Source organism: Neolamprologus multifasciatus, chromosome 13 (genome assembly GCF_963576455.1).
Source record: "Neolamprologus multifasciatus chromosome 13, fNeoMul1.2, whole genome shotgun sequence".
In the NCBI taxonomy this organism is placed as follows: domain Eukaryota; kingdom Metazoa; phylum Chordata; class Actinopteri; order Cichliformes; family Cichlidae; genus Neolamprologus; species Neolamprologus multifasciatus.
Window position 1 is genome coordinate 7827773 of NC_140451.1, and position 16900 is coordinate 7844672.

General features: G+C 41.9%; 3 protein-coding genes across 7 annotated transcripts in view; 2 read left to right on the forward strand and 1 right to left on the reverse strand.

The window, feature by feature from the left end:
• ttc7a (tetratricopeptide repeat domain 7A) overlaps positions 1 to 16900 on the reverse strand; it is a 201483-nt gene that overhangs the window by 117019 nt on the left and 67564 nt on the right. Inside the window, exon 22 of one of the 2 annotated variants that reach the window (XM_085183501.1) lies at positions 3742 to 6596. The exons of the other annotated variant lie outside the window; for it this stretch is intronic. The gene's annotated coding sequence lies outside the window, so the exon portion shown is untranslated. Of the gene's footprint in view, positions 1 to 3741; positions 6597 to 16900 lie in introns of those variants that run through there. 2 annotated transcript variants of the gene reach the window in all.
• On the forward strand, positions 128 to 4274 carry calm2a (calmodulin 2a (phosphorylase kinase, delta)). The gene is made up of 6 exons (XM_085183514.1): positions 128 to 253; positions 1233 to 1263; positions 2272 to 2415; positions 2520 to 2626; positions 2709 to 2844; positions 2966 to 4274. Exons 1-6 carry the CDS (start codon positions 251 to 253, stop codon positions 2992 to 2994), a joined length of 450 nt encoding a protein of 149 aa, XP_085039640.1. The 5' UTR covers positions 128 to 250; the 3' UTR covers positions 2995 to 4274.
• Positions 6554 to 16795, forward strand: stpg4 (sperm-tail PG-rich repeat containing 4). Of its 4 annotated transcripts, XM_085183513.1 has the most exons (8): positions 6554 to 6644; positions 7074 to 7192; positions 7338 to 7394; positions 7768 to 8022; positions 10006 to 10070; positions 10352 to 10397; positions 13783 to 13887; positions 15155 to 16795. In XM_085183513.1, the coding sequence occupies exons 2-8, from the start codon at positions 7163 to 7165 to the stop codon at positions 15212 to 15214; spliced, it is 618 nt and encodes a 205-aa protein (XP_085039639.1). In that variant the 5' UTR covers positions 6554 to 6644; positions 7074 to 7162; the 3' UTR covers positions 15215 to 16795. The 4 variants fall into 4 exon arrangements, with proteins under 4 accessions (XP_085039639.1, XP_085039638.1, XP_085039637.1 ...); XM_085183512.1 differs by lacking the exon at positions 6554 to 6644 and having other exon boundaries at positions 6742 to 7192; positions 13783 to 16795; XM_085183511.1 differs by lacking the exon at positions 6554 to 6644 and having other exon boundaries at positions 6742 to 8022.

The following is a 16900-nucleotide window of genomic DNA, read 5'->3' on the forward strand; positions in this document are numbered from 1 at the left end:
TTAACTTGTTTCTTGTTCTTACTGTATAGATATCGATTACGATTTTTAAAATAATAATAATTAGGGACCTGTAGAAGAGGCGAGCTGGCGGATTGATATTAAAAAAGAGGAGGAGTTTCGAATAGCCGTTAAAGGCGAGTCCAGTTGCCTCTGTGTCAGTGTGTTCATAGAGAGTGTTGAGTTTTGGAAGCTTATTCGGCTTAGGTTTATTACGAATTTGTCGTGAACTAGCCACTACATCTACATCGAAATGGTAAGGGAAATAAGACTGGCTTTCATTTGCGGGTCGGATCCGTTCGTAAACCGTTGTTTTTTTTCCGGTCGGAATGAACGGAAATAAAACGTAACTCAAAAATGCCCGCTGTAACTACCGCATTGCTAGCCGAGCAAACGTCTTTTTTACAGTAGATAGGCAAAACTAACCCGTCAGAGGAACCTTCTGTTTAGTCTGAATGAAAGTATAACGTCTGTTGAGCACCGTTTACGCATTTACACTTAAAATGGTGCATGTGCGTCGAGTGTCCCAATAACGTTGCTTTTTATGGCAGTTCAGCTGCGTCCTAGCTAGTGTCCCGCCTAGTAGTATCCTTTAAACGAGTAAGCTGTATTGTGACTATTAGTTAAACGCGGTATTACTTGCTGTATTAGTCACTCATTGTGCTGAACGTGTGTGGCGTTGTCTTGAGTTGATGAACCGGCATGTAATGGTAGCTAGCTAAGTGCGGCTCTGCCTAGCTAACGTTTACCGCCAAATTGTACAACATTAATTTCATACCGCAAATTTGGGGACTTCGACGATCGCTCCAATATTTCGAGCAATTGCCAATGGCGTGGCGTTTTTGGGTTTTCCCCCCTCCTCCTGTAGGACAAAGTGTTGGCTTACAGTCAAGAAAATGCCTTTGTGCAAATTTACTGGTAGTACTAAATATTGCTGTTGTAACAACATAATTTTCGTCAGCTGTAGCAGCTGTGTCAAAACGCGGCTGTAAATTTGAGAGAATCCACGTAAACCAGCATATTGGGGGGGGGGGGTTAAGCAGGAAAGTGTAACGCGAGGCATATATATATATATATATATATATATATATATATATATATATATATATATATATATATATATATATATATATATATATATATATATATATATATATATATATATATATATATATTTTTTTTTTTTTTTTTCTTGTCTGGCATACTAAAAGCTGTTTTGTTCGTGTATATTACAGGCTGATCAACTTACAGAAGAGCAGATTGCTGGTAAGACATGGCTGCATTGATCTTCTACTTTTCCTCATAACTGCAAGTGGCCTGCCTTATGGATCTTTGCATCCCATTGCAGTGGATTTATACTTTTGCCTTTTAAGGCGTTCCACAGAGCAGCCTGCTGGTCATAAAACTGGAATGAAAGAAACCGCTGTTGCTTACTGGCACTGGAGCGTTTAAGGACTCCCTCATGGAAAACTTTGCATTTTCATGGTTGCCATGTAATAAATGATGTAATCTGAAAGAGCTGTGCATTCTGGCGAGCTGTTGGTGCTCACCTTTATATGCTTGCGTATGGCGTGAAGTACTTGCTCATGAAATGGGAGTGCTACAAGAACATTTGTGGTAGTATACTGGGCTTGGTGCGCTGGTATGCTACAATAAGGTGTTATGTAAATATTGCAGGCCTGTAAAGTCTATAAAGATGATTCATACGATTTAGTGGCTTCCTTTTACCTTCCCGCATGACCTGCGGCTTGCCCCATGGAAATCAGTCCCTGTTGATATTCCCGCTGTGCACAGCAGGCCCTCTCTGTCAGAACAAAAAAGGGTGTTGCCCTATGTGTTTGACCCTGGAAATGGCAGGGCAGGTTCATAGTTTTCCTGACACTGACAAGCTGCTGCACGCCACTACACATTGCCTGTTGGCCTCATCACGCTTGATGAGTGTGTCATTGTTCGTCATCCCTCAGGGCTCCACCAAAGCTGCACGGGGCTGTCATTTGTCGTAGATGTAGCACAACTTTGCCCTCTTCTGCTCCGCCTCGTGGTCGCTGCTCTTGTTTAGCCAGAAACTTGTCATTAGAACTCGAGAGAGTCTCATCAGTCTCTCGGAGTTGATTTATATGGACATTTAAGGATATAATTATGAGCTTGGTCTTAAAAGTGGGCTTTGTGACGTGATGTTGTGGTGTCTTACCAGTTGTTGCCGATTGCTTTACAGGTTTGGTTTTTGTTTTTTTTTCCCCTCACTAAAAAGCCAACTCTCTTTGTTGCAACTAGAATTCAAGGAGGCCTTCTCACTCTTTGACAAGGATGGAGATGGCACCATCACTACCAAAGAGCTGGGCACAGTCATGCGCTCTCTGGGCCAGAATCCCACAGAGGCAGAACTGCAGGACATGATCAATGAAGTAGATGCTGATGGTGAGAACTCGATCAAACCTCAAAGGCTTCCAGCTGTTTACACGGTCACTGTGCTGGATGTCAGTAGCTCAAATGTGCTGCTTTTTAAAAACTTTTTTCTTCAGGAAATGGAACGATAGACTTCCCAGAATTTCTGACCATGATGGCCAGGAAGATGAAGGACACAGACAGCGAGGAGGAGATCAGAGAAGCATTCCGTGTCTTTGACAAGGTAAATGCATCCAGCCACTCTAGTGTACATATGCACTGTAGTTTGTAAGAAGGGGAGCTCACTGACTGACCTGATTTCTCAGGATGGGAATGGCTACATCAGTGCTGCTGAGCTGCGCCATGTGATGACAAACCTTGGTGAGAAGTTGACTGATGAAGAGGTGGATGAAATGATCAGAGAAGCAGACATTGATGGGGATGGACAGGTCAACTATGAAGGTTGGTATATAGTTCTCTATTAGTCCTTTTTTTTTTTTTTTTTTTTTTTTGTAAACATTTTGGGCTGACTTTTTAAATGTAAAATGTTATAATTTTTTTTTTTCCCTCTTCAACCCTGCAGAGTTCGTACAAATGATGACGGCGAAGTGAAGGCCTTGTACAGATTTCGTATATAAATAATTTGCCTTTTTTCTTTGTGTAATTTATCTGTAAAATCTTAATAGCCCCTATTCATCCCTGCCCCTTCTGCTGTCCAAAGGAACTGCATGTAAACTGCATAGGCTCTTGTCCCCATGTCCCTTTCTTTTGCTGTCATGGTGTTTTGGAGTGACAGAACGGTCATACAACCAGATGCCGTGGAGGCCCCTGGAAGCTGGAGAACTTGGAATTTTCCTGTTATGTGCTCGGGGGCCCCCTCCACGCATGGTGACATTGGAAACCTGTCAGCTGGTTGTCACTTGGCAACACTGTTGGCATGGAAACGATGTAGAGAAGTTGAAACTCTGCATGGACTACGGACAAAGTATATATGGAAATCTCAGCATTGCACTACTGCAAAAAATGACACGGGTGTATCTCCTAGGTACTCGTACAAACTCTTTTTGTATCTGCTGTTCTATATACCAGAAAAATGACAAATTTTACCATGCTTTTTAATGTTTTACTCACTACTCTTCTTTTTTTTTTTTTTTTTCTTTCTTTCTTTCTTTTTTTTTAAATGACCACAGGTCAAATAATCCATTCCAAGTTGTATATTTTTTATTTTTTTTTCCAATAAAATTTACAATCTACCCATATTTGAAAATTGTCTTGTTTTCAGTTATGGATTGTTGAGTTTGTATACCCTGTAATAATTCCCATTTTGTATTGAAGACAGGATGCTCCAGTTTTGATAGGTTTGGTTTCTTTTTTTTTTTTTTTTTTTTTTTTTTTCCTCCTTCTTGTTGCTTGGAATACATGAGATGTTTACCAATTAAGTCACCCTGTTAACCCCCCTCCCCAACAGCACTGAGGAGCATCAGCCAATGCCTCTTAATGTTCAGAAAAGCTCACGTCAGATGTGCATTGTCATTAAAATAAAAGCACTGAGTGGGATCAAAGGCTTCTATTTTGAAGTACACACAATGGTACTCGAAATTAGATTAGCCTTGTACTGTCCAGCTCACCCATCTGACTGCATAGGCCGTGTGTGTTAGAGCCAGCACAGCACCATGTAGGACCTGACTGCCTCATGTCTTGCGTGGCATTTGCCCCCAATCATAAGATGTGGGTGACTGAACATGTATCAGAAACCATGGTGTAAATAGGTGTACCTGTGTGGGACTCTTATTTTCTGTTTTATTTCTGATGAGTTTGTTACAGTAGCTTGCAGAGATACTAAGTTTGTTATTTTGATGAATGACAAAATAAAGCTCTATTGTGGACCTCTGTGCTGCCTCCTGTGTGAAATTTGTTTGCTGTTTTTTGCAGCCCATTTTGGGAGGGGGGGATGCAATCACTGCACTTTGGAGATGTGCATCTGGCTTTTGCAGCGTTGCAGTAAATGTGATGTTGCACACAGCTAAGTTTAATAGCTAAAAACAAATTGTTGTTGAATCCAGTGGTGGTAGGGAACAAGGAATCACCTTGTAATTTGCATTTCTAATACAAATATCTGCACAAACCTAAATATGCAAATACATTTTAAAACAGTGTGCATACCTTAATGAGCTGCTGCAACTGGGTGACTAAAAGGAAACATGTTCCAAAAAGGAGAGCTGACAGGTTAAATGATAGGATGATCAGACGACTTATTCAAGTAGGGAATCCAACCAAAGACTGACAGAAGATGCCGGGTTTTCTCAGCTGTCTAAAATTTGGATCAGGTCCCAATCTTTTATAATGAAGGTTATAAAAGTAACACATACAGGTAGATGGAAAAAGTGTCAGGTCAGAAAACTAAGCTAAAAAACCCAAACGTACAATTTAATTTGGGACCCATTCTCATTCCACAGACTGAAGTTTTGCTATGATGTAGTCTGAAGCTTTTTTTCATTACTAGGGATGATCTTGTTCTTGATTTTATTCTAACCATATCTATGGCGAATCAAAATAATTTAACCGAGTTTGCTGGATGCATGTACCTGAAAGCCTGAATATTTAGTACAAGTATTTTGGTGTCATATGGTACTGAGCAAATGTCTGGAACCACTCCTTATGTATTTGTATTTTACTTCCGATGATCCAGACTTGTACTTTTAATCTATGAAAAATGTCAAAGATATGTTTAATAGGCATAAAGTAGCTATTTTGCAACAACAAGCTGAAAACTTGTTGGCAGTGTGAAGTGTGACCTTGAAAAACTGAGAAACCTAGACAAGTCGGGGACGGAAGAAGTGGCAGCTTTCAAAATCAATAGCATGTGGAGAGTATCTGAAAGTCACTTCCTTAGGAAATAGAAACCCGGCAAAGACTTGACACAGACCTGAGACCTGTGTCTGGTGCTTTGGTTGATCCATCTATGTTTCACTGAGGCGTCATCAGAAATACCCTCAGTGGAGTGGGTGGCTGTCGGAAGATCATTCTCAAGGAAAGGTAACAGGAGGAAAAGGCTGCATCACCAAATTACACAATAACTAGACTGAAAATCAGTAGCAACAGGTCTCATGGAGTGATGAATCCAAATGTAGAATCTCTGGTTCAAATCATCATCAACATGTGTGGAAGATGTCAGGAGGAAGGTACAGCACTGAGTGACTACAGTTAAACAACAAAGGTGGTCATATTGAATTTCAAGCTAATTAGAATTGTACAACGTCTTTTTTTTGCCTCATACATTGAATTTCTATTTAAATGTGCACCTATTTCTCATTTTCTCAGCAAAATGTAAAGACTCGAGACTTTTGCACAGCACTGTACTGGTGATTTGTTCATTTGCTGTAAAAGTTGAATGAACATCCACCAAGTGTGGTGTTTCCATAAGTATTTTTTTCTAAGGGTTGTAGCTTTTATCATAATGCTGAACCGGATGAAACTTGTCTTATGTGTGAAGTTATGTGAGGGGTCTGACCTCCACCCCCCCGGGAGCAGTGCAGGCTGCAGTTGTTTGTGGCTTGGCCAATCATGCATACTCAGAGCTCCCTTGTGGAAGCACATTTAAACATTTAGAGCATTACAAAATGCACCGAGGTGACAGCTAGCACACAGAAAAGGTAACTGCACTACCCCCGATCTGACTCTGCTTCGTCTCGTGTCATGCGCAGTGACACAAATGAGTGGGTTCTTGCTTTCACGCGGCACCAGCTGCAGTTCCAAAACACAGAACGAAAAGGAACACCACGAGCCACCGCGGCGATTTCAGGTGTGAATCGATCACACGAGAAACTCTCATCGTGTTAAAACCAATTATCACAAGACTTTTTAAAAAAAAATAAAAAAAAATTACCCTCACAGATGAAGTGTCATCGCAGGCTGCTTATACAAAAGTTGTTAATTACGCTGCACATGTGACACTAGTCTGAAGCTGTCTCCTGCATTCATGCCTTGTCTGAACTGGAGATGACTGTACATGAGGGAGTCAGGGTGAAGATGTGTGTATGTCTCCTAGTGCGCTGTGGTGTCACATGAGACTTCCTTGACAAGCAGCGGAAGCATGAATTCTTGGCTCCTTCCAGCCATGTGCTGCATGTAGCCTGGCAACCAGGCCGAGTGTAGCGCTTTCTGTTCCCAGAGTGAGATTTTCGCTTCAGCTGGCGGTCTTGAATTTTGCTGTACTGAAATAAAGAGGGAAGAAGAGTTCATCCTGGAGTACGATCTCAGGTGTAAGCGCATGCACACACACACACACACACACACACACACACACACACACACACACACACACACACACACACACACACACACACACACACACAGACAGTGATGAAGAAGAGATGCAATCTTGCTTTGTTTTCTGTGTATTCGTATTAAATTCACAGTATTCCTCCATATATCACATGTTGAATACTGCCATCCCTATGATTATGGAAACTGGACAATGTAAGATGATGGACGGATGGGATGCAGACAGTGACAACCACATAACCACCTGCAGCACCTACAGCACCTCGGTGCTGGTTCACCGATGTGTCTTACTCTCAGCCAAACTAGCCAATCTAAATTTAGCTCCCCTTGCGAGGCCAGCTTGTTGAAAAATTGATCGATAGTGGAGTTGCTGCTATAGTAACGATCCCTGTTTTAATGGTGGTCAGGTGTCACTGGATCTCCCATTAAGCAGATAGTGAACAACAGCGAGCGCGGCGCAGGACGATGAAACAAAGTCGCCTCTGAAGCCGGTGACATGTCCCGGAGTGGTCACAAGACAGATAAGGTGAGGCTTTATCTTTAAAACCCTCATAACTCTGTGTGTGGTTTCATGAGGACAGGGTGGGAGACGAATCAACACATCGTTGGCATAGTGATGTCATCATAGCAGAAGCAGCCTGGTGTGACCTGTGCCTCGTCCCTATCTGCAGGGTGATGACACGGTGGAGCTGTGTGACCGGGGGAGCTGGTGGCTGGGGACACTGAGAGTAGGTGTCGCACTGCTGTTTGGTTTCACTGACTCTCTGAAACCAAGTGTGTGCTTCAGCACAGCCCCAAACCCACATGCCACTTACATGTATGAGTAAAATGACACATCACAACGACAGGCATCAGAAAATAATGACATTAATATTAACCTTCAACTAATCAATGATTTCGATGATTCTGGTTGCTGGAAATTGAGTGAAATTGGCATCTTCAGTGGAATTCAACAGCTGTCTCTCATGAGGTCACCCATCCATGAACTTACTGCAGCATCACTCTTGCATTGTTCCAAAATGTCAGACTTTGAACTGTTGTAAAATAGTTATGAAATTAAGAAATGTGGGTCACAGATTCCCCATGCTCCCACTCTTCCAGGACACACCCATCCCGGGAACCTACCACGTCCGAGACTTCGTTGAGGAGGCTGACCTGAACCCTGTGAAAAAAACTTATGGCTTCAAAGGTGTGGGCAGAAAAACCCAGACCCTGGGTGTGCGTAAGGGGGATCTCCTGCTGCCTGGAGCGTATGAATATACAGACTCCACCCAGGAAGTCCTGATGCACCAGGCTTCCTACTCTTTCAAGAACTGCCCCCGACCCGACATTTTCACCCTCGGAATTAGAGACAAGGTAGCACTGAGACTCATTTAGTGATTCTTTTTGAAAGTTTGCATAGTTTTTGCTTTCACTTGAGACAGAAGCGAAATGTAACCGAACCAATTGCTGCTGAGTATGAAGCTTCTTTACTTGAGTTAACACAACAAAGGTTTACATCGTGGGTCAGGTACAGCCCAGTTCAATATTAGGTGGCTCCAGTAACTACCTACTAACCGGTAAAACAAGGTGCACCTCAAAATTGTTCCCCTTTCTTTTAGAGTAAAGAAGTTATACTTAACATTTAAGCACTGAGATAGCTTAAATGACCCAGTATGACGTCAACAAATCAAGGTGGGGAGCTTCTTTACGACTATCAGTTTCTTACAGGCATTAGTTTATACACAGCTCTCTTAAGGTCCTGCCACAGCATTTCAGTTTAGACTCTGAGACATTTTAACACATCCTGTTGCAGATTTGCTGCTGTGTTTAGGATCATTGTCCTGTTGCATGACCCAGTTTGGGCCAATGTTGATCTGTTGGACAGATGGCCTCACATTTGACTGCAGAACACTCTACAGAGGAGTTCATGGCTGACTCAATGAGTACAAGGTTCCCAGGTCCCGTGGCTGCAAAACAAGCCCAAATAACCAGCCCTCCACCATTGTCCTTGACACTTGGTATCAGGTGTTTGTGCTGATATGTTCTGTTTGGATTTGCCAAACACAGCGCTGTCCACTACACTACAAAAACTCAAAATCTTACCAAATATATTTGTCTTATTTTCTAGTCAAAATTATCTCATTACACTTAAAAGAAGACACAATCAGCTACAGGGCAACATTTCAGTGAGTCGAAGGAACTTGTTTCAAACAGTGAATCTTGAAACTAGAGAAAAACTAGAGAAGTTTCACTTGTTTCATTGGCATATTTTGTTTTTACTTAATACAAGATATTTTAGCTTGACAACCCTTTGTTTTTTGCATTTTCTCTGCGCATTGTATTGTTTGGGGGTGATCGTGGCTCAAGAGTTGGGAGTTCACCTTGTAATCGGAAGGTTGCCGGTTCGAGCCCCGGCTTGGACAGTCTTGGTCGTTGTGTCCTTGGGCAAGACACTTCACCCGTTGCCTACTGGTGGTGGTCAGAGGGCCTGGTGGCGCCAGTGTCCGGCAGCCTCGCCTCTGTCAGTGCGCCCCAGGGTAGCTGTGGCTACAATGTAGCTGCCATCACCAGTGTGTGAATGGGTGGATGACTGGTTGTGTAAAGCACTTTGGGGTCCTTAGGGACTAGAAAAGCGCTATACAAATACAGGCCATTTACCATTTGTACGGTCTGACCCTGAATTTGCAGTTACACAGATGAGCAAACTAGAAATGCTTGCGTTTGTTAATGATCAATCAATCAAATGCATCTGATTAGGCATTAGACCACATTACCAGCCCCATTAATTCCAATAGAAGCAGCAAGGCTTTACTTAGCTTTCCATAGGACTGCATATAGTCCAGTGGAAACGTTTTCCTTCACATAGCTGAATTCACTTCGTGCCACGCAGCACAAGAAAATAGGATCAAACTAATCTGGCTCTTATGCAACTAACAATAAATACAGCAAGTTAAGGTTATTGATGCGTGGAAGAATAAATGGTTATTTGTTAAAACAATAAAAAGAGAAAATCTTTTATTTTACAGCCACATATACTAACAGTAAAGTTTAGCAGGTGTAGATTTCAGGCCCTGGAGTCAAACCTGGGAACCTCCCCATAGAGACTGAAGTCATTATGAGCAGAAACTTTTAAATGATAGACTTCTGCTTTCACTAGCCTAGGGGTGTAATTTACTTCAGCAATATTTATTCACTGCTCCGTTGTGGAAGTCTATTTGGATGTAACCGGCTATCATCCATACTTTACTTAAAGCACAATAGGTGCCCCCCTCAAAAAACAAAAACAAACTCAGGGTGATACTTTCGTGTATATATTTTAAAAAAAACATCTTTATCTTCTTTTTCTCCTTCTGCTAGCACATAAACACTTCGCCATGTGACTACAATGTGACAGCGAGACCAGTGGAGAAGATCCCCTGCAAGTAAGCGCTCGACAAACAGCCACTCTTTAACTTTCAGATCACAGCGGCGCAGACAAGCCATGAATCATCCCTTGATCGCGAAATCCTTCCTCCTCATCCGGCTTTCTGGTTCCCTCTCTCACCTCCATGCAGCTCAAAGATGGAGGAGCAATCACCAGGCTGCTCTCTCCTTTCCTCTGCCGTCGATCACAAACTTCCTTATCCATTTCTTCTCTCGCTTTTTCTCCTTATTGTTATTTGTGCTTTTGCCCCCTTCCTTCTCTTATCTCCTGTTCTCGCAGGCATGTGATGTTTCGCTCGACTGTGCAGCGGATCAGCTTTCTGCCTGTAAGTAGGATCTGATCGCCAGAACCAATTATTAACAACATTCAGTCTTTCCATTGTCCACAAAAAGTTTCCTTACAATACACTTTCAATAGGTTTTGATTACAAGCTATGACCTAATGTGCACAAGGCCGTTAAGACAACCGCAAGGGTTGAAGAAAGCCAATCCAGGGGCGGTTCTGACTGTATCGTTTTCCCCCCATTTGAGGGCCTGTTATGGCACTGCTCTGGTTGACCAGTCAGCTTTGGTTCATATTGCAGCGTCGGTGCTGGTAGCCGATGGATATTTGAGCTGCGCTGGCAGCTGCTGAGTGTGACAGAGAAGGAAAGGCGCTAAGAAATCCCGAGGGTGTATTACTACAGAGCTGGGAGCAGTTTTTCTGCCATCGCTGGTGTCAAAGCAACTCAGAGACAAGATTTTTTTGTCAAAGGTTAAGCAGCTGCATGTGGGAAACATTAGAATATCAAAGCTGAGGAGTCTTAATGGTACGTGATGATGAAGTCGGTGTGGCCCAGCGCGGGGAATTTGAAATTTCTTTCCACTTGTAACTCAGAATAACACGAATCTGACTTTCTTACATGGAGTATATTTATTTAATTTATTTATTTAGCTTGATTTGACTTAATTTCTCCTTCCTGGTGAAATTTTGCGTTTCAGATTATATGTTGTTCTTTTCATTTGACTGCACTACCTGAGATTTAAGCCTTGAGATTTAAACTCGCCTGAATTCATTTAAAAATTGCATATATTCTGATGTGGATGTTCTCTATTGTTATCTGTTAATGTGGCCTACTGTACGGCTGGCAGTGGCATTCATTTAGGACCCCCAGAGGAAGAAATCTCATGTCTTTTCTAATCGGCTGAACATATTTGAGATCTACCCAGTGGGTGGAGTTATTATTATTTTCCATTTGCACTTTTCCCATAAAGTAGTGATACCTTCAACTACACAACTGAAAACTGCAAAGTTCCATAAAAACCTTCCTAAGAATTTTTTTTTAGAGACATTTCTTTCTTTTTTTTGATTTCACCTAATCTTAGAAAGGTTTTAAAACTTTAATGAATATCAAGGCACCGGTGGAAAAAGAAGTCAAAGTTTAAAAGTTTCACAGACATTTGCAGAATATGGCAAGTACCTACGTCGCCCAGGAGAACCTTTCTTACACACTGTACTGCTGCAGGAAAGTATGCCAAGTGCTTTGGCCCAAACACACATGCACAAGAGTTTCACAGCTGCCCGATGACTCCCATGAAATACACCTGCATTAGCACCTCTGTTAGCATCGGGCAGGCGTGCCGAGGTGCTGGCAGGCAGGGTACCGAGGATCAAGTGAGCTGGCAACTGGAATCAAATGGCATGTAATGGTAGTAGCCACTGTTGCAAGGAGCAGGGTAGAGGGGAAAAAGCACTATCCTGTCTTCTTCTGTCAGAATCGAGGAGGGATGGAAAATAAAAGGCCCGTCCTGTGTTCAGGGACAGGACGACAGTCTTATGTCTGGGGAGGAGAGCGGAGGAGGGGTGATGCTATTTCTGCATGGCACGCCGCTGGTGATGACCAGTATGTGTGTTAGTGGGTAACGGGAAAGGAGAAGTGAAAGGCACAGAGAGGAAGAAGGACTGACCGAGTTCTGACAGAAACTAGCCTTGAACGTACCTGTGATGAAATGCGCTGATATTTATATAAATGCTTGTCTTGTTGTAGCGACCACTCAAAGCTCTTTAGACCACAAGCCATGTGTGACTAATGCCATAAGTTCATACTGTGCTTTATTCCATACACTTTATCTCATATGCACTCACCAGTTAACCTAACATGTCTTTAGAATGTGGGAAGAAGAGGAAACCCACACAAGTACAGATAGGACATCCAAACGCCACGCAGAGAGGCTCCAGTCAGGGCTTGAACCAGTGACCGTGCTGCTGTGATGCAACATGCTAATCTGTGTACCACACATAGGGATGGGTATCGTTTAGGTTTTATCCAGTACCGGTGCCAAACCAGTACTTTTGAAACGGTGCTGGTGCTTATACGGTGCTCGAACCGGTGCTTAAAGAATGGAGAACACAAAATCGGTCCAAAAACCTCTCATGTTCAGCTGTTATTTTGTAAAAAGATAACAATGTTAGCCTTTTCTGCAGCTATAGGGCATATATGGTATCACTCTGGGCTGGAAGCAGTGTTTAAACAATGGAAAAAACACAAACTTTGTCCAAAAACCTCTCATGTTTAGCTGTTTTCCACTTTTTCTTTGGTCATTTTAGCCTTTTTGGCCAGGGTGAAGGGAGTATCTGCTATCAAACAAGAAGACAGCCGCATGTAGCTATGATGATGTTTTCTAGTTCACCTTACATGCATTAATATAATAACGTGGTTAGCCTACTCAACGTAAATTACACACAAACATTAAGCTACTCACGCAGAGAAGAACGGCTGCTGCTGCCATCTTCATCCGTCATCATTTCTGCTACACTGGCAGGGCTAGGGGCCAGGACTCTCCTCTTCGGGTTTTTGGGTATTTTTGGATGTTGCAAACTCCGGGTCCGATAACAGGCACCACACCCACAGTAGATGTGCTCGGTGTGAGGTCTCGCAGCAAGCTATCAAATACGGCGCATTTTTCGGCTTTTAAAAAAAAACGCTATGCGTCGCCAGGTGTTTCATCGGATTTGAGGTGTTACTTCCTTTGACAGTATCACAGTATCAGCTTAAAGCACTTGGTGCAGGCTGCTGAGTTTGCATATTTTGCTGTGAAATACAGCCAGACTTTGACCTCTTCGCCTTGGGCATTTTTGATCTGTAGCTCTGCTCTAAAAGAATGTACGTACCTGGACCCGCCTACTATCCTTGGAAACGTAAAATGATTGGCTAGAATTCAAAGTGTATCACAGCTCAGGAAAAAAAAGCACCGAAATAAAGCACCGAAATGTGCGCTGCTTTTCGGTCTGGTTACTACCGTTTATGTCAGAACCGGTGCCATCATCCCTAACCACACATCTGCTGGCAAAGGTTAAAAAGTCAGGACTGAATTGATATATTGTATGTCTTAAATGTAAGACCTCGAAATAGAAGTGGTGTACATGGTTAGCACATCCTTCAGATGACTGAGTATCAGACTGGGACAACAACAGGTTTTCATGAGCAAACATCAAATCAATAGCAGTGCACCATGAACCTGTGAACTGTATATAAACGATAGAAATGGCTGATATCAACCTTTAGTTGGTGAAGCTTCTTGTTCTGGAGCATTTTGGCCATCTTGGTGCTACATCTTCATCTTCTATTTACAGTCTTTGACAATTTTGCTCTAAGCTTGGTGGGTAAGCACCCTGGAGGTTACTCTGTGATTAACCTCGATACATCAATATTTTACCGCTATTTCCTTCAGAAAGATGGCCCTGCTCCATGCCACTACAACCCACAGACCAAACCAGCTAAAGCCATCACTTCCTGTTTCAAATCCACGTTGCCGCGGCTACACGGTGTGCACTCAGTGAGTCTTATTTACATTTCTTGTGTTTTTCTACATGCCGTGATTACTAATTTAAGACTTTGTATTTTACATTAGCTGCATTAGAACATTTTTATGTTATTAGGTGCTTTTTCAATTTGTTTAAATGATGATCAGATTTTTACATGCTTTTAATGGAAATTCATCTGATTTTAAAGGGATTAGTTATTAAACTGGATTTAGATAACTCCTGTAAATAAAATATAACATCACAAGATTATGTAACAGATAAAGAAATCAAACACACACTGAATTGATTTAATGGGGCGCGGATTACACGGACTGGAGACAGATTAAAAGAGAAAGCAGATGCAAAGCAAAACAATGAGTCTAGCAGGCGCGGACGATTCGAATTTTGCATAAGACTGCAGGAGGAAAAGTCCTAAATGACTTCGATAGAGGGTTGAGGCACAGATGGCAGGATATTTAGTCAATAGTGATCAACTGGTTAGTGTTTCCGTAAGGAAAGTGCCTAAAATAACAGCTGCATTTAGGAAATATGGCCAACAATTTGATGCATTGCACAGTTTTGGCTGGCAGGTATTACTCATTCATATTCTGAGCTCATTATTTGAAACATTGACCATATTATTTATTGCATATAAGTATGAACCTTTGTAACAGTATGCATAGAGCAGAATATAGAATAAAAGAGCAACTATTTCTATCAGATTGTTTCATCAGAGTCTATAAATTATTACAGATACATTAGGGTTCAACCTGTAGTAACATCCATACATTATGATACTCACAGACATGCCTTTTGTATTGCGAATCAATACAAAGTTGTTTTAATTTATAATCTATATACTGTGAACATTTCCATTCCGATGGAGTGCTCTCTTTCAGGAAGACAATGCCTCCAATCGTGGGCCGTAGAGTCTCACTGAACGATCTTATAAGAAAGCTAATGGTGTGAATCGTATGATTAGGCTTTCAGCTGAACACTCATGGGTGATTTTTAGATGGATGTGATAGAAACCGCTCTGCACCAAACACCAACTGAGGGGATATCTTCTGAATGAATGGCATTCCCTTCCTCCTGTAGTGTTTGGAGTACTTGGATATTAAATACTGAGATGTGTTGAAGCTTAGACCCCATATTGTTTGTTTCTTTGGTTGCAGTCTCTTGCTTGTTAGCAATCAAAGGTTACAGCATTTAGAATTCTTTGAATTCATACTAGAAAGCTACAAACTGACAATATATTATAAATTGAAAAGTAATTACAGTTACTTGTGTATTTCACAGAACACTCCAGGACCGGGGACCTACGATCCTTTCAGGAAGTCGTTTGCACAAAGATGTTAAGGAGCCGTCTTAATTTTCCATGATACAAGCATCCCTGCATTTAGTCATTGTTTCAACTTACAGAGTGAAGTCACATAATCCAGTGTTTTAAATATAAGATAAAAGTAAAATCATGGCTGCATGAAAGAGGGAAAACCTTTGGTCTTTTATTACTTGGAGCAACGTTTATCTGCATGTCAGTGAGGGATTTTGTGGTCTGCCAACAACATAATCAGCTACATTCGTCGTGCTCAAATTGCTTTAGTGACGCCGGCCAGGGAAGCAGAATGATCTTATCTGCAACAAAGGGTACTTCATTCCACTTAACTACATGTTCCCGGTATTGCGCCCTCCCTTCATCTCTCTTCCCTCTCTCGCTCCTCTTTCCCTCTCTGTTGGCAGTCAGGCTGCCTTTGCCTTCCTACTATCTCTGCCCTGCGATGCACTCAGGAGGAGGAATGCTGCTCAGCCATGCGTCACATGCACATAGCTTAGTGTGGCATGCTGCACCCTCAGATAACACATTCGGTATTAGAGGCCAAGGCAGTGGCACACAATAAAACAGCTATTCTTATCGCTACCTACTCCACATACTCGCTCTTTCTTTCAACGAAACAAACAAGCTTGGGACACGGAGAGCAGCGCAGATAGGAATCGCCTCTAAGTGAACATAATGCTGTTGTAGATTACCATGCAATAAGGGATAGGCACAGATATAACAAACAAGTTGTTACTGTTAGGAATCTGGACACTGTTATTTACCCAGACAGGACTTTTGCTGAGCATGCATGCACTGCTTTATTGCAGAGTTGTTGAGGGAACTGAGGTGTACTCAGCTCTTTGGCCCAGCCAGACTCTGTTAATGAGATCCAGGGATTAAAGCCCACTTTATTAAGTATTTGAGTGCTGTGTTAAGTACAACCAGAGATGGGCATTACTGTAATCTGATTACTTTTTTCAAGTAACGAGTAATGTATGGGATTACTATTGCAAAAATGGTAATTAGATTACCGTTACTTTCCCGTAAGCACGCTGCGTTACTGCGTTACTAAAACCGTGATTTTTTTGTGAGAATGTCTCATGACAGTGACGTAAGCGAGTGCGACGTTTGTGACAACAGCTGTGTGCAGATCAACAATGGATCATATAACGAGTGCGGGAGAGAGTATGAGCGTGCAGCGTTTAAAGCATGGAAGTACTGACCTTACTTTGAGTTTGATTCCGTAAAAAGTGACAAAAACATTAGTGTCCATTGTGCGTGGGAAGAAAACTTCTTTTTACAGCAAAAAAACCCCCTAAACTTCCGAGCAAGGACCGAGTAGCTACGACGTAATGGGAAACTCACAGAGAAACTCGCGGATTCTTCAACTGACTGCTGTGGCACACCTGCACCAGGGTAAACCTCCGCCTACCCCACTCCTGCTTTACAGGTGAAAATAGAGCAAAAGGACCGCTAGTCTTTGACTTTATTTATTTTCTGCTGTTTCACTTGCATCTATTTGAAAGAGTGAGTGTAAACACACAAAAAAATATTTTATTTTATGTGCTGGAATGTGCAGAAAATAAGTTTAAATGTTAAACAAATTTCTTCCAGTCAGACAATGTTGCATATAATTAAATTTTGCTTGATGCATAAGTCAAAAGATTTAAAGTTTTAAAAAGAGACTTTTCCATTTGATTACATTTTGTATGATGGATTATGCAGAA